General features: G+C 45.0%; 2 protein-coding genes across 4 annotated transcripts in view; one reads left to right on the forward strand and one right to left on the reverse strand.

Moving 5' to 3' along the window:
- Nucleotides 1–1,354: 1,354 nt before the first annotated feature.
- On the reverse strand, nucleotides 1,355–11,300 carry SNRPA (small nuclear ribonucleoprotein polypeptide A). Its single transcript, XM_056541527.1, has 7 exons — nucleotides 11,157–11,300; nucleotides 7,993–8,076; nucleotides 4,454–4,626; nucleotides 3,690–3,863; nucleotides 3,420–3,599; nucleotides 1,955–2,043; nucleotides 1,355–1,759 (listed from the first exon to the last, which is right to left on the reverse strand). The coding sequence occupies exons 2-7, from the start codon at nucleotides 8,063–8,065 to the stop codon at nucleotides 1,600–1,602; spliced, it is 849 nt and encodes a 282-aa protein (XP_056397502.1). The 5' UTR covers nucleotides 8,066–8,076; nucleotides 11,157–11,300; the 3' UTR covers nucleotides 1,355–1,599.
- A 70-nt stretch (nucleotides 11,301–11,370) lies between these two features.
- Nucleotides 11,371–26,345, forward strand: part of ACTMAP (actin maturation protease) — a 34,108-nt gene continuing 19,133 nt past the window's right edge. The window contains exon 1 of one of the 3 annotated variants that reach the window (XM_056538549.1): nucleotides 11,371–11,458. The gene's annotated coding sequence lies outside the window, so the exon portion shown is untranslated. Of the gene's footprint in view, nucleotides 11,459–11,501; nucleotides 11,798–12,605; nucleotides 12,745–26,345 lie in introns of those variants that run through there. The other 2 variants (XM_056538548.1, XM_056538550.1) reach the window with 2 other exon arrangements.

Consider the following 26,345-nt stretch of genomic DNA (forward strand, 5'->3'; position numbering starts at 1 on the left):
GTTGCAAAACTACAATTCCCAGCATGCCCGTACAGTCAAGGATGCTGGGCGTGTAGTTCTGCAATATCTGGCCCTTCAGATGTTGCAGAACTACAACTCTCAGCATGCCTGGACAGTCTGGGCATGCTAGGAGTTGTAGTTATGCAACAACTGGGGAAGAACAGTGGCCTCAAAACTACAACTCTAAGCATGCCCAGACTGTCCAGGGATGCTGGGAGTTGTAGTTCTGCAACATCTGAATGGCCAGATATTGCAGAACTACACGCCCAGCATCCCCGACTGTCTGGGCATGCTGGGACCATATAGTGGTCTCCAAACTGTGCCACTTCAGATGTTGCAAAACTACAACTCCCAGCATGCCCAGACAGTCAGTGCATGCTGGGAGTTGTAGTTTTGCAACATCTGGAGGACCACAGTTTAGAGACCACTACACAGTTGTCTCCAAACTTTGACCCTCCAGATGTTGCAAAACTACAACTCCCAGCATGCACAGACAGCCTTTGGCTGTGTGGGCATGCTGGGAGTTGTAGTTTTGCAGCTTTTAGAAGGCCACAGTGAAGATCACTTATCGCGATCTTCACTGCAGCCTTCTCAGCCGCACTTTCCGGCCGCCGCTCCTCCTGCTCGCGCCGCTTGTTCCTGCTGCCGCCGATGCCGGTTCGGGTAAGCCGGGCCATGTCCCCCCCCCCCGACTTCGATCGGTGCGCAGAGCGGGGAAATGAACTGTAACCCCCCCGCCCCCCTCCTGCAATGCATTGGTGGTCAGCCTGACCGACCAATGGCAGGGGATAGGAGGGGGGTGGCAACATTGCCACCTCGCTCCTATGCTTTAGGCTGGTCGGAGCGGTCTCTGACAGCTCCGATCAGTCTTATTTTCCAGGAGATCGGGTCACCAGTGACCCGATTTGCCGGGATCGCGGCAAATCGCAGGTCTGAATTGACCTGCAATTTGCTGTGGTCACCGATATGATGGGGGGGGGGGGGGTCTCATGACCCCCCTAGGCATTGCCACGGGATGCCTGCTGATAGATATCAGCAGTCATCCCTGTCCAATCACTGCCCGGCGAGCGGCAGTGATCGGAAATACGGAGGGCATATGGATACGCCCTCCGTCCTTAAGTGATGGGACGCAAGGGCTTATGCATACGCCCTCCGTCCCCAAGGAGTTAAGAGGGGTATTTAGATGAAAAGTTTTGGCACATCTCAATCCACTCAATGAATAGCATAAAACTCCGAACAATAACCTCCAGTACAGACTTAAAGGCTGGCCCAATGGTATTTGTACTTCGTATAGAGTAATGATTTATATACAATCCACTCCTACAGACTCAAAAATGTATGACAGAAGAAGAAGTCATAGAAAAACAAATCTATTTTATTCACAAGCTCCAGGTACAATGTCTGGAAGTCAGACTCTGGGTGCAATGCTTTCAAGAGATGCATAAAAAAATGAATCCTATACTCACCAACATATGCTGGATGAGCGCTCTGCATTGAAAAATCAGAAATTAAATAAAAAAAGAGTCTAATTAGAATCTGCCAAGACCCAGGTCAGCGGTGTTTCCAAAACAGACTGAAGCTGGAGATTCTCCCAATGAACTATTTCTTAGCAAATGAAATCTTCATGGAGTTGCTCTGGGTGATCTTGAATCCTTGTAGAGACTCTCGGGCAGCAGCTGCCTGGACTTCATTATCAAACTCCACAAATGCTATATCGTGACGTCCAGGGACTAGACGTACTTCTTTGAAGCCTGGGAACCTAAAAGAAAGAAAAAAAAAAAAAGAAAGTCAATTTAAGAGAAACCAACAGTGCAGATATGAAGTAACCTACACAGCCAACCAGCATACAGGTTATATACAGGTTATATTCAGAAGTTAGGGGACTAGCACAAAGCATTGTTGTACGTTGTGACGACCCCACCTAACACCAGGAGACGGCCATAGAGATACTCACTGGTTGAACAGCATGGATAGCATCAGCTCATTGGTTTCTTCTGGGAGGTTGGTCAGGAACAGAATATGGTTTGGTGGATTTTCAGATATCTGAGGAACAAGAGATCATGTAGTTATTGTTTGATCATAGAAAACTCCACAATACAGAAGGACCATGTAGGCCAATACAGGTATAACATTTAGAAAGTGCAAGAGAGCAGTTATCAGTGCTACTGGGAAATTGCACAAAGTGATGTAACTTCTTACACCAGGTCACCCACAGACCCTTTGAACCATTATGTTAACCACACGGATCGGAATGTTATAACATTCTGCACTACACTAAACAATTCTATGGTGGAAATATATAACAGTAATAGCTTCTGTGCAGCCACTACCACTAGAGATGAGCGAACTTACAGTAAATTCGATTCGTCACGAACTTCTCGGCTCGGCGGTCCCTGACTTTTCCTGCATAAATTAGTTCAGCTTTCCGGTGGGCTGGAAAAGGTGGATACAATCCTAGGAGACTCTTTCCTAGGACTGTATCCACCTATTCCAGCCCACCGGAGCACCTGAAAGCTAAACTAATTTATGCAGGAAAAGTCAGCAACCGCCGAGCCGAGAAGTTCGTGACGAATCGAATTTACTGTAAGTTCGTTCATCTCTAAATACCACCACACAATACTACTACAACATGTACAAGGTGAAATAAAATAAGTGAAATACAGTGACCCCCCGACCTACGATGGCCCCGACATACGATCCTTTCAGCATACGATAACCTCTCAGAGGCCATCACATGTTGAAGGCGGCATCAACATACGATGGTTTTGTATGTCGGGGCCATCGCATAAACGGCTATCCGGCAGCGCAGACTGCTTCAGCTGCCACTGGATAGCAGTTTACGTTGCCCAGTGTGGTCCGCTGACAATCACTTACCTGTCCTCGGGGCTCCGGTGCGTCCTCTTCGGGATCCCCTGCATCGTCGGCGCTCTCCATCATCATCATGTCGCCGCGCACGCCGTCCCGTCATCCAATAGGAGCGACGTGCGTAGTGACGTGATGGCAGCGACGGAGAGTGAGGATGCCGGGGAAGCCGAGGCCTTGCCGGAGTGTCAGGGACACGGCGACAGCGATGGAAGGCGACATCCAGGGCAGCGGTGACTGTCCGGAGCGGCGAGGACAGGCGAGTACAACTTCCTATACCAGTGGTCTTCAACCTACGGACCTCCAGATGTTGAAAAAACTACAACTCCCAGCATGCCCGAACAGCCGTTGGCTGTCCGGGCATGCTGGGTGTTGTAGTTTTGCAACATCTGGAGGTCCGCAGGTTGTAGACCACTGTCCTATACTTTACATTGCACAGATCCCTCAACAAACGATGGTTCATTTGGAATGGATTACCATCGTATGTTGAGGGACCACTGTAGCAGCAAGTCTTAGATGATTCTTTACATGTAATTGTCATATTCAGTAACACTTACCGGTTGCATAGGTGCCATCTGCCCTGGCATCATCTGTCCATGAGGCATGCCGCCAGGAGCCATCTGTCCAGGAGCAATTCCTGGAGGTGGCATCATGCCAGGATGGTGCATGTATGGATTCTGTCCAGCCATATGCATCATACGAGGAGCCTGGTTCATTCCAGGGATGTTCTGCATTCCCTAAAGACAAAAAATAAAAAACAACACCTGTAAGAAAATCCAGTACAGTGAAGCTTCACCACCCATAGATATCAGTATGAGACAACTCACCGGAATCTGCCCTGGTAAGCCTTGCACCACAGGAGCACCTGGAACAGCCTTCTTGACAGCTGCAGCTTCTTGTATCTTAACTTTCCTCTTCTCCTGTCTTTTTCGGTCTCTCTCTACAAAGGTACCTTTGATTTTAGCAATGATGTCCGAGTCTGTCTTCGAATATTGTATTCTCTGAATTATAAGAACAAACAGGTTTGCTTGATTTTTTTTTTTAAGCAGATATTTGCAGGACAGTATAAGTTGCAGTTTCTAGGAGACTACATTGACGTGGTCTGAAATGGCAGGCGGTCCTCAACCCCAAGTGCAGTTGTGCACTAACACTGGGGTGGAGGCCCTGCATTTGGGGACCACAATATAAATTGTGGTCCACAAATGCAGGACCTCCACCCCAACTAGGTGCACAACTGCACTTGGGGTTGAGGACCGCCTGCCATTTCAGACCACGTCAATGTAGTTGTTTAATGTTTAAATTTCATGCATCCACACGTTTATCTGGTGTAGGATGCCATTGAGGTACTTGTGACCGTCTGCAGGCATCCTCCATTGTATGCATATTATGCTGGGGATCGCCCATAGCAGCGGACCACATGTGCAGGACCTACCCCCTAGCATAGGTGCACAACTGCACTTGGGGTCTGCCATTTCAGACCACGTCAATGTAAGCTGTTTAAGGTCTAAAGTTTCTAGGAGATCAATGCCAATGCTGCTATAACAGACCAGGCCAATGACCTATAGTGGCATTTAATAAATGTAATACCAACCATTGGCTTATCATAGAAGGGAAATCCTTGCATTGACCTCAGGGCATTGGTGGCACTGCTAACTTCCTTAAAGATGACAAACGCCTGTCCTCTCATCTTCAGGTTGCGAGACACCAAGATGTCAAGGATCTGCCCGAACTGGGAGAAAATCGCATACAGAGACTTCTTCAGCTCTATAAGAAAGATCAAAAAGAAATACAAAATGTCACAAAGCCTGTACTCCAGAAACCAAAACCGCCACTCACTGCATCTGCACTCAGGTCCCAGGCAGAGGTTCTCAACACCACCCGGGCATCTGTATAGAGAATTATACTTTTAGTCTATGTGATTGTATGCAGTGAGTAACGCTGGGGTATATACTCCAATCCTCCCCCCCCCCCCCCCCCCCCCCTTTAATAGATTCTACATATAACAGGGATGTGGAAATCCTATAGCCCGACGCCCGGGACAAGTAGTTTTGGGCGCCGGGCAGGTGAATTGTTTATAGATTTAGCCCTGTATCGGGCTAGCAGGGACAGACTTCCCCCTTATTTTTCTTTAATGTCGATGTGAGGCGCAGGAGCCGATGGAAGTCTGTACCTCACACCGGCCTCCAGCTGACTGCAGAGTCCCCTTATCTCCCCTCCTGGAGGATGGACGGAGCTCAGAAGACACAGCAGGGGGAGAGAGAGGATGTTGACAGCTCCGTGCACAGCTCCATCCCCCGCACACAGCTCTATCCCTCCCCCTCCCCCAGCTCTGTCTAGACAGGACCTAATCCACCACGGGGAGGTTGCTTGTTTGCACGGGGAAAACAGAGCGGGGATGGGGGTTGGGGGGCTCGGGGAGAGAGGAGAGGACGGAAATCTCACCTCACACCGGCGGTGACTACAGCTCTGATGTCCACTCATGGCGGCTCAGGTGAGGAGGCCGAGAATACAGGCGGCGGCAGGAAGGGTGGTTGTATATGTATGGTGTGAGTGTATGTAATGTATGATGGGGGGGGGGGGGGCAGCGGCAGGTGTATGTATGATGTGTGCATATGTATGGTGTATATCAGTGTTTCCCAACCAGGGTGCCTCCAGCTGTTGCAAAACTACAACTCCCAGCATGCCCTGGGCATGCTGGGAGTTGTAGTTTTGCAACAGCTGGAGGCACCCTGGTTGGGAAACACTGGTGGATATGTATGGTGTGAGTGTATGTGTGTATGATGTCTAAGTGTGATGTGTATGTAATGTATGATGTGTGTATAATGTCTAAGTGTGATGTGTATGTATGTGATGTATGATGTGGGGTGGGCAGCGGCAGGTGTATGTATGATGTGTGCATATGTATGGTGTATATGTATGGTGTGAGTGTATGTGTGTATGTAATGTATGATGTGGGGGGGCAGTGGCGGGGGGGTGTGTGTGTGTATGTATATGGGGCATTGGCTGGTGCATGTAGGATATGTGTATGCATGAATGTTTTGTATAGGAGCAGACGGGCATTAGGGCAGTTGTGCCATCTAATTTTATTTATTTTTAGTGGCCCCCGCACTAAATTGCACCCCCAGAATCCCGCCCCCCTTCATACCCGCCCGCCGACCAAGAGCCCCACGGATGCACACAAACACGCCCGAACCAAAACTACAACTCCCAGCATGTTGGACCATAACCTAAACTGTAGAACTATAAAGTGCAACATGCTGGGAGTTGTAGTTTTGGTTCTGGTCAGCTGCAGAGCTATAGGCTGCATCAGAGTATGCTGGGTATTGTAGTTACTAACTGCAATTCCCATTATTCCTTGACACAGCCTATGGCTCTGCAGCTGACACAAACCAAAACTACAACTCCCAGCATGTCCTACAATAACCTTAATTGTACTACTATACAGTGCAACATGCTGCAACACCCACACAACCATAGGCTGTATCAGGGCATGCTGGGAGTTGTAGTTATCTAGTAACTAAATGCATTTTCTGACACAAAATGCACCATATAAACTGGAGAAGCAGAACCCCCCCCCCCCCCCCCAGTAACACATAAGTCCCTATTGAGACTGAAAAAAAGTGATTAAAATATTTTAAAAAGTGCGTATACATGTGAATAAGCCCCTTTCCTAATAAAAGTTTCCAATTTTCTTTAAATAAAAATAATGTACAAAAATAAACATAAGTGGTATCGCTACATGTGGAAATGTCCAGACTATTAAAATATAATGTTAATTAAACCGTACAGGGAACGGTGTAAATGTAAATAATTGTCCAGAATTGTTCATTTTTGGTCACTTCATATGAGAAATTTTTTATAAGGTGATCAAAAAGTTACATGTAGACTTTTCTGGGCTTGTCTGGGGTGTAAGAGGAGCTACAGCTCTCCCCCCGCTAATATCCTGGCATGCTGCGATCACCTATTAACCCATTAGATCACCGCTGTCAGCAGTGTCTAAAGGGATCTTATATCCATCCCTGGTGGTCTAGTGGGGGGGGACAAGACTATTTTGGTGGAAATTATTTTATCTGCCAGGACAAGTGGATTTTCTTGAGGGACAAGTAGATTGTGTTCCACTTTAGTCCCTTGGACAAGTAGTTTTTTTTTTTAATTTCCACACCCCTGATATAAGTAAGGAACATATACTTTTCGATGACATCTTGATGACACAGAATGTATCTGATAATTTGGCAACCAGAGGCCATGTTAACAGACTAATGTTTTAATGTCTGATCAAAAGTTCTGAAACTAAATTTTGCTATATACAAAAAGTTGCCAACAAATTATGTCAGGCTATTTTTCACTGTCCATAGACTGTTACAATGAGTTAGCGCAGGTACTATTGAATGCTTAGCTAAGAATTTTTAAACCGTGTGCCTCCAGCTGTTGAAAAACTACAACTCCCAGCATGCCCAGGCAGCCTTCGGAAGTTGTAGTTTTGCAACAGTTAGACACACACTGTCTTAGCTCAAAGAGGAAATTATAGACTGGCTATCTGTAGTGTACAGTAGACAGAAGTGTGTAAGGGTCTTCGGTAGGGATTGACCGATATCGTTTTTTTTAGGGCCGATACGATAATCTGTGGAGGTTAGGGCCGATAACTTATACCGATATTCCGGTATAAGTTATCGGCTATTTATCCCCCCGCGACACCGCTGCAGAACATTGATTTAAAGCGTGCGCCACCGCTATCACCGCCCCCGCTCCCCCCACCGCCCCCGTCCCATTGCCTCCCCATCCCCGGTTTTATAATTACCTGTTCCCGGGGTCCGCGCTACTTCTGGCTCCGGCGGCGTCCTCCTGAGCTGTCACTGTGCGCACTGACGGTGACGTCACGTCGCGCACGTCACTCGTTATTGCGCACAGCGTAACGCAGGACGCAGCAGGAGCAAGAAGTAGCGTAGGCCCCAGGAACAGGTAATTATAAAACCGGGGATGGGGGAGGCAATGGGGCCGGGGCGGTGCATTATCGGCAAGGTAATTGCTGATACCAATAATGCCCAAAATCGTGATTATCGGCCATACCGATAATTGGTCGCTCCCTAGTCTTCGGCAAACAGCCTTGTACTGACTCGTCTTTGCACTCACCATCCTTCTTTATCTTCTCATTGAGGTTGTTGATGTAGATTGTGTTGTTGGGTCTGATCTCCTGGACTGCCATTTCACAAGAAGCTAAAAAAAAAAAAAAAATGTAAAAACACATTTATATTATAATATATATGTATAATGTCATAAATAGACACACATTTTCAGATTTGGACATTGTGATTCGTTTGTATTTATAAAAAAAACATTTAAAAGGGGTACGCTGGAATTTTTTTTTTTTTTTTAATCAACTGGTGCCAGAAAGTTAAACATATTTGTAAATTACTTCTATTAAAAAAAATCTTAATCCTTTCAGTACTTATTAGCTGCTGTATACTACAGAGGAAATTCTTTTCTTTTTGCATTTCTTTTGTCTTGTCCACAGTGCTCTCTGCTGACACCTGATGCCCGTATCAGGAATTGTCTAGAGCAGGAGAAAATCGCTATTGCAAACCTATGCTGCTCTGGACAGTTCCAGTTGTGGACAAGACAAAGAAATTCAAAAAGATAAGAACTTGCTTTGTAGCATACAGCTGCTAAAAAGTACTGGAAGGGTAAAGATTTTTTAATAGAAGTAATTAAAAAATTAATATCACTGTATTTTCTTTTATTATCGCGGTATCACCGCCTGCCCCCCCCCCCCCCCCCCATATCGCGGGGTCCCTGTGCCCACTAGCGGTGTCACAAGAATGCCGAGCGCGGCTCAGTTCCCCGTCCCTGCACCTGCGCAGTACTACGTTAGCCGAGCAAGGTTTTTAAATCTGTTCCCGTACCCTGTGAGCTGACAGGGACGGGGAACAGAGCAGCGCTCGGCATTCTTGTTATCGCCTGTTATTAATAACGGCCATTATTTTGTGACGGGCGATAGTAACGGGAGAATTAGTGAATGTATTATTTCTCCGGTCCATTCGCCCGTCACAAAATAACATCTGTTAATAACAGGCAATAACAGGTTAAAACGGCTGTTAGAAAATCCCATTATAGTCTACGGGATTTTTCTAACGGCCGTTAGTGATTTTGTACCGGCCGTATAATTGCCGATATCCTAAAGGGCGTTCATAACGGAAGTGATTCCTAGTGTGAACCCAACCTACTGGCTACGTGGTAGGCTACAGTTTTGGGTACGGTTAAGTTCACACAGCCGTTGGTTCCCGTCCCGATATTCACCCGTTCAAGTAAATTAACGGAACATGAAAAAAAAAAAAACGTTTGAAAATTCCTAAATTATATCAGTTTGCACCTGTTTTAATCCGTTAATTCCTGGTTCATGCCACCTCTTCTGAGCATGCTCAGAAGAAAATAGAGGTGAAAAACGGATTGATATTAACAGGGACAAATGGGTACATTAAAGGGTAACCCGTTTTCCCATAGACTTCAATGTTAAATTTAAAAGACCCGTTTTTCACCCATTCTTTTTGAAGGGCAAAAAAAAAAAAAATTGTACATGGAACGTCTTTTGGCCATCAAAAATAACGGGTAAGAAACATAACGGGTGCAAATGGGTGATAAAGGACTGTAAAAAAAAAATTGCCCCAGTTCCGTAAAAAAAAAAAAAAAAGAATTAAAAAAAAACGGATAGAAACGGCTGATCAAAGGGGTATCCGTTTTGAAGCGTTTGTAACAGTTTTTAATCTTTTTTTTTTTTTTTAAATCAGCCACCTACAGACTCCAGCAGCCAGGACTAGTACTACTCCCATCATGGAACAGACTTGTTTCCATGGTGGGAGTAGTAGGTCCTGGCTGCAGGAGTCTGCCAGAGGCTGGGGAGGCTACATTAGTGCTTGTACTACTACCCCCATCATGGATCAGACTCTGTTCCATGATGGAGGTTGTAGTACAGGGGCTGGGGGATTGATCGCACTGGGTCTCACTTCTGACACCCGATACGATCAGAAGTTATTAAGCAGGGGAGCGTGCGGCATGGTCCGTAACCCCGCGATCACCGATTTATTTTTCTTATTCCCCGCGGGGATCTCTGAATGGCCGGTACTGAGGAGCCAATCAGGGCTCCCTGCAGGGATTTTTTAAAATGGACCATGTATATTAAAAGCGCTGTGGGGGGCAAGATATATAGCGCTATATATCTTGCCCCCCACAGCGCTTTTAATATACATGGTCCATTTTAAAAATCCCTGCAGGGAGCCCTGATTGGCTCCTCAGTACCGGCCATTCAGAGATCCCCGCGGGGAATTTAGAAATAAGTAAAATACATCGGTGATTGCGGGGTTGCGGACCATGCCGCACGCTCCCCTGCTTAATAACTTCTGATTGTATCGGGTGTCAGAAATGAGACCCAGTGCGATGAATCCCCCAGCCCTTGTACTACAACCACCATCATGGAACAGAGTCTGATCCATGATGGGGATAGTAGTACAAACACTAATGTAGTCCCCCCCCTCCCCCAGCCACCGGCAGACTCCTGCAGCCGGGGAATCACTACTCCCATCATGGAACAGACTTGCTTCCATGATTAGAGTAGTAGTACTAGTCCCACAACACTGCAGGAGTCTCAGATGTAATTACGGATATATTAAACCCGGGTGCAAACAGACAACATTAAAGGTTCATCCGTTTGCCATAGACTTCAATGTTAAAATTATGATGTCCGTGTTTTCTTCCATTTTTTTCATGGAAGAAAAAATACTGCATGCGCCGATTTTTCTTCCGTGAAAAAAAAAATGGAAATGAGTGCAAACGGATGCAAACGGATTGTAAAAAAAAAAAAAAAAAAAACCACTGACATGAATGGGATTTTTTTTAAAACCGTTTGCAATCTGCAAAAACGGAGCTGAAAAAGGGATAAAAAACGGGGGCAAACGGCCGTGTAAACGCACTGTAACACAGTGTTTCCCAACTAGGGTGTCTCCGGCTATTGCAAAACTACAACTCCCAGCATGCCCGGACAGCCGAAGTCTGTCCGGGAATGCTGGGAATTGTAGTTTTGCAACAGCTGAAGGCCCCCTATGTTGGGAAAGAGCGGTAACACTAGGCCTATCACTATTATCCAGACTGCACTGCCGGGGGGACTCGGCCTGTCCCCGCATTGTATCAGAGACCCCCCCCCCCCCCACAGGCCGCAGCCCATTCATACTAATAACGACCATATATACGGCTGTCCGCACCCCGCTCTTCACCGCCTCCCGCCATAACTCCGACCGACCCTTTACCTGGATAAAAACCGCTCCGGAAGACTCAGCCTCGGCGTCCGTGCACCTAAAAGCGCTAAAAGGAAACAGGAAACACTCACAAAATGGCGCTAGGCCGCCCACCAGGCCTCAACTACTACTACAGTAACACGTGATGTAACCACACCCACCGTGGAGCTTCTGATTGGTCGGCCCGCCCTACGTACACTCGCCACCCCCCCTCCCTACGTACATGGTCACGTGATAGGAGTAAACCAATGAAACTCCGCGAAGAGCCGCCTGCCAATCACATGCTGTTAGCCCCGTCCAGACTGTTCTGAAACGTGACTATGATTTCACTTTATTCCTCTTTATTATGTGTAGATTTAGTATAGCTGATTGTATACACAGAACACTGTGCATGTCCTAACACTAGGGGGGGCGATTGAGCTGAGTTCTCTCACGGTCCTGCAGATGCCGGTATCAGCCAATCAGATTTCAGCTTTTTATTTTCAAACCCATTCTGTAAAAATGAAAGCTGTGATATGATTGGTTGCTGTTTTAGCGCGCACTAAAGTGAAACAATTCTGTATTTTTTTTAACCCTTTTACAGAGCGGTAGTTTCCACAGTCACTAGTCATTGCAGATATTTGTCAATGCTGTTGCCTATAGCAACCAATCAGGTAACAATTGTAATTTAAAGGGGTACTCTAGTACTTAAAGGAGTAGTCCAGTCCTGAAAAATGTATTCCCTATCCTGTCCGGCAGCCCGCAGGAAGGGGGCGTGTCGACCACCGTACGAAGCGCCGGCTGACACGCCCCCTCAATGCAACTCTATGGCAAAGCCTTCGGCAATCTCCGGCTCTGCCATAGCAATGTATTGAGGGGGCGTCACGCCCCCTCAATACATTGCTATGGCAGAGCCGGAGATTGTCTATGCTGTCGCTTCGTGCCGTGGTCAACACGCGCTTTCTGGCCAGCGAGCCAGGGGCCCTGTACAGGAGATTTTGGGGGGGTCCCAGCAGTCGGACCCCTGTGATCTGGAACCTATACCCTATCCTTAGGGTAGGGGATACGTTTTTCAGGACTGGAGATCTCCTTTAAATACTTGTCCTAAGTGTCTGATCACAGGGCTTTGACCGCAGGGACCACCATGATCTCCAGGAGGGGGCCCTGACTCTCCCCTTATCTAGCGGTGGGGTCGGTGTGCCCTCCATGCACAGGTAGATTCATCACCCTATTCTGGAGATCACATAGGTCTACCCAAAGTTAGATACTTCATTTTAAAAGCACTCACGTAACCCTCAAAATAACTAAAATGGGTGGGCCAACCATATTTCCCGTTTGCTTGTTTTTTTCAGTTTTTTTAGACTGTCCCGTCTTTTTATTTCAGATGTTTATTTTGTCCCATTTTTCAAACACCTTGGGAGAATATAGAGATGTCTCAGTTTTCTGTAATGCAGCAGCCACTGGTCACTGTTCTTAAAGTAGCCCCGGCCTGTGCTGCTTATCTGATCCTATAGTGGTAGCTGGCGCAGTGGTTGGTGAGCAGTGGCTTCCAGTAACTTGTAATATAGAAAGGAAAAAAAGGGCAACAGGAGGTGCACTCCTAGTGAGGACCGTTTTGCAGGTAAATCAGGATAAAAAGAAAGATGGGTCCTTACCCTTAGGTGTTGCCCTTAGAGCACAACACCTACAGTAGCGTTTGGAACAAGGGAGAAGCCGGACCGCTGGCACGAGGAACTTCCCGGGGTGACATCAGTCTATCCGGTGGAAGTACAATGCAGAAATATTGGAAAAGAATTCCTCACAATGAAGGCGCTGGTCCCCAAGTACGGTATAGAGATATTATTTAGCGCAATGCGCTGATGAAGATCCCCGTCCGGGATCGAAACGCGTTGCACTAAATAAACTCTTTATACCATACTTGGGGACCAGCGCCTTCATTGTGAGGAATTCTTTTCCAATATTTCTGCATTCTAGTAACTTGTGACACATCATCACCATATAAATAGTGGGTGTAGCAGTGCTGTGATCAGCATGTTTCTGCAGAAATGGCTAAATACTAAGATATGAGGGCACAAAGGGGGCCTCATATATAGTTGGAAGGCCCTTATACTGACCTCATATACAGGGTGGGCCATTTCTATGGATACACCTTAATAAAATGGGAATGGTTGGTGATATTATCTTCCTGTGTGTGGCACATTAGTATATGTGAGGGGGGAAACTTTTCGAGATGGGTGGTGACCATGGCGGCCATTTTGAAGTTGGCCATTTTGAATCCAACTTTTGTTTTTTCAATAGGAAGAGGGTCATGTGACACATCAAACTTATTGGGAATTTCACAAGAAAAACAATGATGTGCTTGGTTTTAACGTAACTTTATTCTTTCATGAGTTATTTACGAGTTTCTGACCACTTATAAAATGTGTTCAATGTGCTGCCCATTGTGTTGGATTGTCAATGCAACCCTCCTCTCTATATACTGCTATATACTACTATATACACCGCAGGAGACATGCCAGCACAGGCTTCCAGTATCCGTATACACTGCTATATACTACTATATACACCGCAGGAGAAATGCTAGCACAGGCTTCCAGTATCCGTATACACTGCTATATACTACTATATACACCGCAGGAGAAATGCTAGCACAGGCTTCCAGTATCCGTATACACTGCTATATACTACTATATACACCGCAGGAGAAATGCTAGCACAGGCTTCCAGTATCCGTATACACTGCTATATACTACTATATACACCGCAGGAGAAATGCTAGCACAGGCTTCCAGTATCCGTATACACTGCTATATACTACTATATACACCGCAGGAGAAATGCTAGCACAGGCTTCCAGTATCTGTATACACTACTATATACTACTATATACACCGCAGGAGAAATGCTAGCACAGGCTTCCAGTATCTGTATACACTGCTATATACTACTATATACACCGCAGGAGAAATGCTAGCACAGGCTTCCAGTATCCGTATACACTGCTATATACTACTATATACACCGCAGGAGAAATGCTAGCACAGGCTTCTAGTATCCGTATACACTGCTATATACTACTATATACACCGCAGGAGAAATGCTAGCACAGGCTTCCAGTATCCGTATACACTGCTATATACTACTATATACACTGCAGGAGAAATGCTAGCACAGGCTTCCAGTATCCGTAGTTTCAGGTGCTGCAGAATGGGCAAAACAAAAATGTGAACAGGACCCTCAGTTTACGCAGAAGATTTTGTTCAGTGATGAGGAAACTTTTATGTGAATGGTGAAGTTAACAAACAAAACCACCGCTATTGGTCTGACACTAACCCACATTGGATAGATCCCTCCAAGACTGTGGGAACACAAAAATTGATGGTATGGTGTGGGATATGGGGTACAAAGATAGTGGGGCCATTCTTCATCAATGGAAACCTCAAGGCCACTGGATATGTGAAATTGCTACATGATGATGTGTTTCCCTCTTTATGCACTGAAGCTGGTACGTTCCCTGAGTTTTTCCAGCAAGATGGTGACCACCACATTATGGGTGTCGGGTCCGAGCATTCCTAGATGATCAGTTTCCTGGAAAGTGGATTGGTCGTCGTGGGCCAGTTGAATGGCCCCCAAGGTCTCCCGATCTGACCCCCTTAGACTTTTATCTTTGGGGTCATCTGAAGGCAATTGTCTATGCTGTGAAGATACGAGATGTGCAGCACCTGAAACTACGTATACTGGAAGCCTGTGCTAGCATTTCTCCTGCAGTGTATATAGTAGTATATAGCAATGTATACGGATACTGGAAGCCTGTGCTAGCATTTCTCCTGTGGTGTATATAGTAGTATATAGCAGTGTATATGGATACTGGAAGCCTGTGCTAGCATTTCTCCTGCGGTGTATATAGTAGTATATAGCAGTGTATACGGATACTGGAAGCCTGTGCTAGCATTTCTCCTGCGGTGTATATAGTAGTATATAGCAGTGTATACGGATACTGGAAGCCTGTGCTAGCATTTATCCTGTGGTGTATATAGTAGTATATAGCAGTGTATACAGATACTGGAAGCCTGTGCTAGCATTTCTCCTGCAGTGTATATAGTAGTATATAGCAGTGTATACGGATACTGGAAGCCTGTGCTAGCATTTCTCCTGCGGTGTATATAGTAGTATATAGCAGTATATAGAGAAGAGGGTTGCATTGACAATCCAACCCAATGGGCAGCACATTGAACACATTTTATAAGTGGTCAGAAACTCGTAAATAACTCATGAAAGAATAAAGTTACGTTAAAACCAAGCAAATCATTGTTTTTCTTGTGAAATTCCCAATAAGTTTGATGTGTCACATGACCCTCTTCCTATTGAAAAAACAAAAGTTGGATTCAAAATGGCCGCCATGGTCACCACCCATCTTGAAAAGTTTCCCCCCTCACATATACTAATGTGCCACAAACAGGAAGTTAATATCACCAACCATTCCCATTTTATTAAGGTGTATCCAAATAAATGGCCCACCCTGTAAAGTTGTAGGCCCTTATACTGCCCTCATATATACCGTATTTATCGGGGTATACCACGCACCGGCCTATAACACGCACAATCATTTTACCAAGGATATTTGGGTAAAAAAAGTTTTTTACCCAAATATCCATGGTAAAATGAGGGTGCGTGTGTGTGCATGTGTATACCCCCATACACCCCCAGGAAAGGCCGCTTTTCTCCCGCTGCCCGCTTCTCTCCCCCTGCCTTTCCTGGGGTCTAGAGCCCTGCTGTCGGCCCTTCTCTCCCCCTAGCTATCTGCGCCGCTGCCCGTTCTCTCCCCCTGACAGTCAGTGCCGGCGCCCCATTGCCGGCGCCAATAGCCAGGGGGAGAGAAGCGGCGCCGACAGCCAGGGGGAGAGAAGGGGCAGCGGCACCCATTGCCGGCGCCGCTGCCCCGTTTCCTCCCCCCATCCCGGTTGCATAATTACCTGTTGCCGGGGTCAGGTCCGCGCTGCTTCAGGCCTATGGTGTGCGTCCCCTGCGTCGTTGCTATGCACTGCACGGCGCGGCGCACTGATGTCATGCGTCGCGCTGTGCAGTGCATAGCAACGACGCAGGGGACACACACTGGAGGCCTGAAGCAGTGGGTGCCACTGCCCCTTCTCTCCCCCTGTCTGTCGGTGCCACTGCCCCATTTCCGGCGCCTCTTCTCTCCCCCTGGCTAGGGGGAGAGAAGGGCCGGCAGCAGGGCTCTAGACCCCAGGGCAGGCAGGGGCAGAGAGGCCGGCAGCGCTTGCTGTCTCTGCACATGCAAAGCCGCTGCAATTCATTCATTTAAAGCGCCCGCTTTAAATCATTGAACTGCAGCGGCTTATCGGCGTATAACACGCACATAGACTTTAAGCTAAAAATTTTAGCCTGAAAAGTGCGTGTTATACGCCGATAAATACGGTAGTTGTAGGCCCATATACTGCCCTCATATATAGTTGTAGGCCCTTATACTGCCCTCATATATAGTTGTAGGCCCATATACTGCCCTCATATATAGTTGTATAGTTGCAGGCCCTTATACTGCCCTCATATATAGTTGTAGGCCCATATACAGCCCTCATATATAGTTGTAGGCCCTTATACTGCCCTCATATATAGTTGTAGGCCCATATACAGCCCTCATATATAGTTGTAGGCCCATATACTGCCCTCATATATAGTTGTAGGCCCTTATACTGCCCTCATATATAGTTGTAGGCCCATATACAGCCCTCATCTATAGTTGTAGGCCCATATACTGCCCTCATATATAGATGTAGGCCCTTATACTGCCCTCATATATAGTTGCAGGCCCTTATACTGCCCTCATATATAGTTGTAGGCCCTTATACTGCCCTCATATATAGTTGTAGGCCCTTATACTGCCCTCATATATAGTTGCAGGCCCATATACAGCCCTCATATATAGTTGTAGGCCCTTATACTGCCCTCATATATAGTTGTAGGCCCTTATACTGCCCCCATATATAGTTGTAGGCCCATATACTGCCCTCATATATAGTTGTAGGCCTTTATACTGCCCTCATATATAGTTGTAGGCCCATATACTGCCCTCATATATAGTTGTAGGCCCATATACTGCCCTCATATATAGTTGTAGGCCTTTATACTGCCCTCATATATAGTTGTAGGCCCATATACTGCCCTCATATATAGTTGTAGGCCCATATACTGCCCTCATATATAGTTGTAGGCCCTTATACTGCCCTCATATATAGTTGTAGGCCCTTATACTGCCCTCATATATAGTTGTAGGCCCTTATACTGCCCCCATATATAGTTGTAGGCCTTTATACTGCCCTCATATATAGTTGTAGGCCCATATACTGCCCTCATATATAGTTGTAGGCCCTTATACTGCCCTCATATATAGTTGTAGGCCCTTATACTGCCCTCATATATAGTTGTAGGCCCTTATACTGCCCTCATATATAGTTGTAGGCCCTTATACGGCCCTCATACTGCCCTCATATATAGTTGCAGGCCCATATACTGCCCTCATATATAGTTGTAGGCCCATATACTGCCCTCATATATAGTTATAGGCCCTTATACTGCCCTCATATATAGTTGTAGGCCCATATACTGCCCTCATATATAGTTGTAGGCCCATATACTGCCTCATATATAGTTGTAGGCCCATATACTGCCCTCATATATAGTTGTATAGTTGTAGGCCCATATGCTGCCCTCATATATAGTTGTAGGCCCTTATCTTGCCCTCATATATAGTTGTAGGCCCATATACTGTCCTCATATATAGTTGTAGGCCCATATACTGCCCTCATATATAGTTATAGGCCCATATACTGCCCTCATATATAGTTGTAGGCCCATATACTGCCCTCATATATAGTTGCAGGCCCTTATACCGCCCTCATATATAGTTGTAGGCCCATATACTGCCCTCATATATAGTTGCAGGCCCATATACTGCCCTCATATATAGTTGTAGGCCCATATACTGCCCTCATATATAGTTGCAGGCCCTTATACTGCCCTCATATATAGTTGTAGGTCCATATACTGCCCTCATATATAGTTGTAGGCCCTTATACTGTCCTCATATATAGTTGTAGGCCCTTATACTGCCCTCATATATAGTTGTAGGCCCATATACCGCCCTCATATATAGTTGTAGGCCCATATACTGCCCTCATATATAGTTGTAGGCCCTTATACTGCCCTCATACTGCCCTCATATATAGTTGCAGGCCCATATACTGCCCTCATATATAGTTGTAGGCCCATATACTGCCCTCATATATAGTTGTAGGCCCTTATACTGCCCTCATATATAGTTGTAGGCCCATATACTGCCCTCATATATAGTTGTAGGCCCATATACTGCCCTCATATATAGTTGTAGGCCCATATACTGCCTCATATATAGTTGTAGGCCCATATACTGCCCTCATATATAGTTGTATAGTTGTAGGCCCATATGCTGCCCTCATATATAGTTGTAGGCCCTTATCTTGCCCTCATATATAGTTGTAGGCCCATATACTGTCCTCATATATAGTTGTAGGCCCATATACTGCCCTCATATATAGTTGTAGGCCCATATACTGCCCTCATATATAGTTGTAGGCCCATATACTGCCCTCATATATAGTTGCAGGCCCTTATACTGCCCTCATATATAGTTGTAGGCCTTTATACTGCCCTCATTTATAGTTGTAGGCCCATATACTGCCCTCATATATAGTTGTAGGCCCATATACTGCCCTCATATATAGTTGTAGGCCTATATACTGCCCTCATATATAGTTGTAGGCCCATATACTGCCCTCATATATAGTTGCAGGCCCTTATACTGCCCTCATATATAGTTGTAGGTCCTTATACTGCCCTCATATATAGTTGTAGGCCCTTATACTGCCCTCATATATAGTTGTAGGCCCTTAAACTGCCCTCATTTATAGTTATAGGCCCATATACCGCCCTCATATATAGTTGTATAGTTGTATGCCCATATACTGCCCTCATATATAGTTGTAGGCCCTTATCTTGCTCTCATATATAGTTGTAGGCCCACATACTGCCCTCATATATAGTTGTAGACCCATATACTGCCCTCATATATAGTTGTAGGCCCTTATACTGCCCTCATATATAGTTGTAGGCCCATATACTGCCCTCATATATAGTTGTAGGCCCTTATACTGCCCTCATATATAGTTGTAGGCCCATATACTGCCTTCATATATAGTTGTAGGCCCATGTACTGCCCTCATATATAGTTGTAGGCCCATATACTGCCTTCATATATAGTTGTAGGCCCTTATACTGCCCTCATATATAGTTGTAGGCCTTTATACTGCCCTCATATATAGATGTGGGCCCATATACTGCCCTCATATATAGTTGTAGGCCCATATACTGCCCTCATATATAGTTGTAGGCCCTTATACTGCCCTCATATATAGTTGTAGGTCCTTATACTGCCCTCATATATAGTTGTAGGCCCATATACTGCCCTCATATATAGTTGTAGGCCCTTATACTGCCCTCATATATAGTTGTAGGCCCTTATACTGCCCTCATATATAGTTGTAGGCACTTATACTGCCCTCATATATAGTTGTAGGCCCTTATACTGCCCTCATTTATAGTTATAGGCCCATATACCGCCCTCATATATAGTTGTATAGTTGTATGCCCATATACTGCCCTCATATATAGTTGTAGGCCCTTATCTTGCTCTCATATATAGTTGTAGGCCCATATACTGCCCTCATATATAGTTGTAGGCCCATATACTGCCCTCATATATAGTTGTAGGCCCTTATACTGCCCTCATATATAGTTGTAGGCCCATATACTGCCCTCATATATAGTTGTAGGCCCTTATACTGCCCTCATATATAGTTGTAGGCCCATATACTGCCCTCATATATAGTTGTAGGCCCTTATACTGCCCTCATATATAGTTGTAGGCCTTTATACTGCCCTCATATATAGATGTGGGCCCATATACTGCCCTCATATATAGTTGTAGGCCCATATACTGCCCTCATATATAGTTGTAGGCCCTTATACTGCCCTCATATATAGTTGTAAGCCCATATACTGCCCTCATATATAGTTGTAGGTCCATATACTGCCCTCATATATAGTTGCAGGCCCTTATACTGCCCTCATATATAGTTGTAGGCCCTTATACTGCCCTCATATATAGTTGTAGACCCATATACTGCCCTCATATATAGTTGTAGGCCCTTATACTGCCCTCATATATAGTTGCAGACCCTTATCTTGCTCTCATATATAGTTGTAGGCCCACATACTGCCCTCATATATAGTTGTAGACCCATATACTGCCCTCATATATAGTTGTAGGCCCTTATACTGCCCTCATATATAGTTGTAGGCCCATATACTGCCCTCATATATAGTTGTAGGCCCTTATACTGCCCTCATATATAGTTGTAGGCCCATATACTGCCTTCATATATAGTTGTAGGCCCATGTACTGCCCTCATATATAGTTGTAGGCCCATATACTGCCTTCATATATAGTTGTAGGCCCTTATACTGCCCTCATATATAGTTGTAGGCCTTTATACTGCCCTCATATATAGATGTGGGCCCATATACTGCCCTCATATATAGTTGTAGGCCCATATACTGCCCTCATATATAGTTGTAGGCCCTTATACTGCCCTCATATATAGTTGTAGGTCCTTATACTGCCCTCATATATAGTTGTAGGCCCATATACTGCCCTCATATATAGTTGTAGGCCCTTATACTGCCCTCATATATAGTTGTAGGCCCTTATACTGCCCTCATATATAGTTGTAGGCACTTATACTGCCCTCATATATAGTTGTAGGCCCTTATACTGCCCTCATTTATAGTTATAGGCCCATATACCGCCCTCATATATAGTTGTATAGTTGTATGCCCATATACTGCCCTCATATATAGTTGTAGGCCCTTATCTTGCTCTCATATATAGTTGTAGGCCCATATACTGCCCTCATATATAGTTGTAGGCCCATATACTGCCCTCATATATAGTTGTAGGCCCTTATACTGCCCTCATATATAGTTGTAGGCCCATATACTGCCCTCATATATAGTTGTAGGCCCTTATACTGCCCTCATATATAGTTGTAGGCCCATATACTGCCCTCATATATAGTTGTAGGCCCTTATACTGCCCTCATATATAGTTGTAGGCCTTTATACTGCCCTCATATATAGATGTGGGCCCATATACTGCCCTCATATATAGTTGTAGGCCCATATACTGCCCTCATATATAGTTGTAGGCCCTTATACTGCCCTCATATATAGTTGTAAGCCCATATACTGCCCTCATATATAGTTGTAGGTCCATATACTGCCCTCATATATAGTTGCAGGCCCTTATACTGCCCTCATATATAGTTGTAGGCCCTTATACTGCCCTCATATATAGTTGTAGACCCATATACTGCCCTCATATATAGTTGTAGGCCCTTATACTGCCCTCATATATAGTTGCAGACCCTTATACTGCCCACATATATAGTTGTAGGCCCATATACTGCCCTCATATATAGTTGTAGGCCCATATACTGCCCTCATATATAGTTGCAGGCCCTTATACTGCCCTCATATATAGTTGTAGGCCCTTATACTGCCCTCATATATAGTTGTAGGCCCTTATACTGCCCTCATATATAGTTGTAGACCCATATACTGCCCTCATATATAGTTGCAGGCCCATATACTGCCCTCATATATAGATGTAGGCCCATATACTGCCCTCATATATAGTTGTAGGCCCATATACTGCCCTCATATATAGATGTAGGCCCATATACTGCCCTCATATATAGTTGTAGGCCTTTATACTGCCCTCATATATAGTTGTAGGCCCTTATACTGCCCTCATATATAGATGTAGGCCCCCTTACTGCCCTCATATATAGTTGCAGGCCCTTATACTGCCCTCATATATAGATGTAGGCCCATATACTGCCCTCATATATAGTTGCAGACCCTTATACTGCCCTCATATATAGTTGTAGGCCCATATACTGCCCTCATATATAGTTGTAGGCCCTTATACTGCCCTCATATATAGTTGTAGGCCCTTATACTGCCCTCATATATAGTTGTAGACCCATATACTGCCCTCATATATAGTTGTAGGCCCTTATACTGCCCTCATATATAGTTGCAGACCCTTATACTGCCCACATATATAGTTGTAGGCCCATATACTGCCCTCATATATAGTTGTAGGCCCATATACTGCCCTCATATATAGTTGCAGGCCCTTATACTGCCCTCATATATAGTTGTAGGCCTTTATACTGCCCTCATATATAGTTGTAGGCCCTTATACTGCCCTCATATATAGTTGTAGGCCCTTATACTGCCCTCATATATAGTTGTAGACCCATATACTGCCCTCATATATAGTTGCAGGCCCATATACTGCCCTCATATATAGATGTAGGCCCATATACTGCCCTCATATATAGTTGTAGGCCCATATACTGCCCTCATATATAGATGTAGGCCCATATACTGCCCTCATATATAGTTGTAGGCCTTTATACTGCCCTCATATATAGTTGTAGGCCCTTATACTGCCCTCATATATAGATGTAGGCCCCCTTACTGCCCTCATATATAGTTGCAGGCCCTTATACTGCCCTCATATATAGATGTAGGCCCATATACTGCCCTCATATATAGTTGCAGACCCTTATACTGCCCTCATATATAGTTGTAGGCCCATATACTGCCCCCATATATAGTTGTAGGCCCTTTTACTGCCCTCATATATAGTTGTAGGCCCTTATACTGCCCTCATATATAGTTGTAGGCCCTTATACTGCCCTCATATATAGTTGTAGGCCCATATACTGCCCTCATATATAGTTGTAGGCCCATATACTGCCCTCATATATAGTTGTAGGCCCATATACTGCCCTCATATATAGTTGTAGGCCCATATACTGCCCTCATATATAGTTGCAGGCCCTTATACTGCCCTCATATATAGTTGTAGGCCCTTATACTGCCCTCATATATAGTTGTAGGCCCATATACTGCCCTCATATATAGTTGTAGGCCCTTATACTGCCCTCATATATAGTTGTAGACCCATATACTGCCCTCATATATAGTTGCAGGCCCATATACTGCCCTCATATATAGATGTAGGCCCATATACTGCCCTCATATATAGTTGTAGGCCCATATACTGCCCTCATATATAGATGTAGGCCCATATACTGCCCTCATATATAGTTGTAGGCCTTTATACTGCCCTCATATATAGTTGTAGGCCCTTATACTGCCCTCATATATAGATGTAGGCCCCCTTACTGCCCTCATATATAGTTGCAGGCCCTTATACTGCCCTCATATATAGATGTAGGCCCATATACTACCCTCATATATAGTTGCAGACCCTTATACTGCCCTCATATATAGTTGCAGACCCTTATACTGCCCTCATATATAGTTGCAGGCCCTTATACTGCCCTCATATATAGTTGTAGGCCCATATACTGCCCCCATATATAGTTGTAGGCCCTTATACTGCCCTCATATATAGTTGTAGGCCCTTATACTGCCCTCATATATAGTTGTAGGCCCTTATACTGCCCTCATATATAGTTGTAGGCCCATATACTGCCCTCATATATAGTTGTAGGCCCATATACTGCCCCCATATATAGTTGTAGGCCCTTATACTGCCCCCATATATAGTTGCAGGCCCTTATACTGCCCTCATATATAGTTGTAGGCCCTTATACTGCCCTCATATATAGTTGTAGGCCCATATACTGCCCTCATATATAGTTGTAGGCCCATATACTGCCCTCATTTATAGATGTAGGCCCATATACTGCCCTCATATATAGTTGTAGGCCTTTATACTGCCCTCATATATAGTTGTAGGCCCTTATACTGCCCTCATATATAAGTGTAGGCCCCATACTGCCCTCATATATAGTTGTAGGCCCTTATACTGCCCTCATATATAGTTGTAGGCCCATATACTGCCCTCATATATAGTTGTAGGCCCATATACTGCCCCCATATATAGTTGCAGGCCCTTATACTGCCCTCACATATAGTTGTAGGCCCTTATACTGCCCCCACATATAGTTGTAGGCCCTTATACTGCCCTCATATATAGTTGTAGGCCCATATATTGCCCTCATATATAGTTGTAGGCCCATATACTGCCCTCATATATAGATGTAGGCCCCCATACTGCCCTCATATATAGTTGCAGGCCCTTATACTGCCCTCATATCTAGATGTAGGCCCATATACTGCCCTCATATATAGTTGTAGGCCCATATACTGCCCTCATATATAGTTGTAGGCCCTTATACTGCCCTCATATATAGATGTAGGCCCATATACCGCCCTCATATATAGTTGTAGGCCCATATACTGCCCTCATATATAGTTGTAGGCCCATATACTGCCCTCATATATAGATGTAGGCCCCCATACTGCCCTCATATATAGTTGCAGGCCCTTATACTGCCCTCATATATAGTTGTATGCCCTTATACTGCCCTCATATATAGTTTTAGGCCCATATACTGCCCCCATATATAGTTGTAGGCCCTTATACTGCCCTCATATATAGTTGTAGGCCCATATACTGCCCTCATATATAGTTGCAGACCCTTATACTGCACTCATATATAGTTGTAGGCCCATATACTGCCCTCATATCTAGTTGCAGGCCCTTATACTGCCCTCATATATAGATGTAGGCCCATATACTGCCCTCATATATAGTTGCAGACCCTTATACTGCCCTCATATATAGTTGCAGACCCTTATACTGCCCTCATATATAGTTGCAGGCCCTTATACTGCCCTCATATATAGATGTAGGCCCATATACTGCCCCCATATATAGTTGTAGGCCCTTATACTGCCCTCATATATAGTTGCAGGCCCATATACTGCCCTCATATATAGTTGCAGGCCCATATACTGCCCTCATATATAGTTGTAGGCCCTTATACTGCCCTCATAGATAGTTGTAGGCCCTTATACTGCCCTCATATATAGTTGTAGGCCCATATACTGCCCTCATATATAGTTGTAGGCCCATATACTGCCCCCATATATAGTTGTAGGCCCTTATACTGCCCTCATATATAGTTGTAGGCCCTTATACTGCCCTCATATATAGTTGTAGGCCCTTATACTGCCCTCATATATAGTTGTAGGCCCATATACTGCCCTCATATATAGTTGTAGGCCCATATACTGCCCTCATATATAGATGTAGGCCCCCATACTGCCCTCATATATAGTTGCAGGCCCTTATACTGCCCTCATATATAGATGTAGGCCCATATACTGCCCTCATATATAGTTGTAGGCCCATATACTGCCCTCATATATAGTTGTAGGCCCTTATACTGCCCTCATATATAGATGTAGGCCCATATACCGCCCTCATATATAGTTGTAGGCCCATATACTGCCCTCATATATAGTTGTAGGCCCATATACTGCCCTTATACATGTAGGCCCATATACTGCCCTCATATATAGTTGTAGGCCCTTATACTGCCCTCATATATAGTTGTAGGCCCATATACTGCCCCCATATATAGTTGTAGGCCCTTATACTGCCCTCATATATAGTTGTAGGCCCTTATACTGCCCTCATATATAGTTTTAGGCCCATATACTGCCCCCATATATAGTTGTAGGCCCTTATACTACCCTCATATATAGTTGTAGGTCCTTATACTGCCCCCATATATAGTTGTAGGCCCATATACTGCCCTCATATATAGTTGTAGGCCCTTATACTGCCCTCATATATAGTTGTAGGCCCATATACTGCCCTCATATATAGTTGCAGACCCTTATACTGCCCTCATATATAGTTGTAGGCCCATATACTGCCCTCATATATAGTTGTAGGCCCTTATACTGCCCTCATATATAGCTGTAGGCCCATATACTGCCCTCATATATAGTTGCAGACCCTTATACTGCCCTCATATATAGTTGCAGACCCTTATACTGCCCTCATATATAGTTGCAGGCCCTTATACTGCCCTCATATATAGATGTAGGCCCATATACTGCCCTCATATATAGTTGCAGACCCTTATACTGCCCTCATATATAGTTGCAGGCCCTTATACTGCCCTCATATATAGATGTAGGCCCATATAC

The sequence above is a fragment of the Hyla sarda genome, chromosome 9 (genome assembly GCF_029499605.1).
Source record: "Hyla sarda isolate aHylSar1 chromosome 9, aHylSar1.hap1, whole genome shotgun sequence".
In the NCBI taxonomy this organism is placed as follows: Eukaryota; Metazoa; Chordata; class Amphibia; order Anura; family Hylidae; genus Hyla; species Hyla sarda.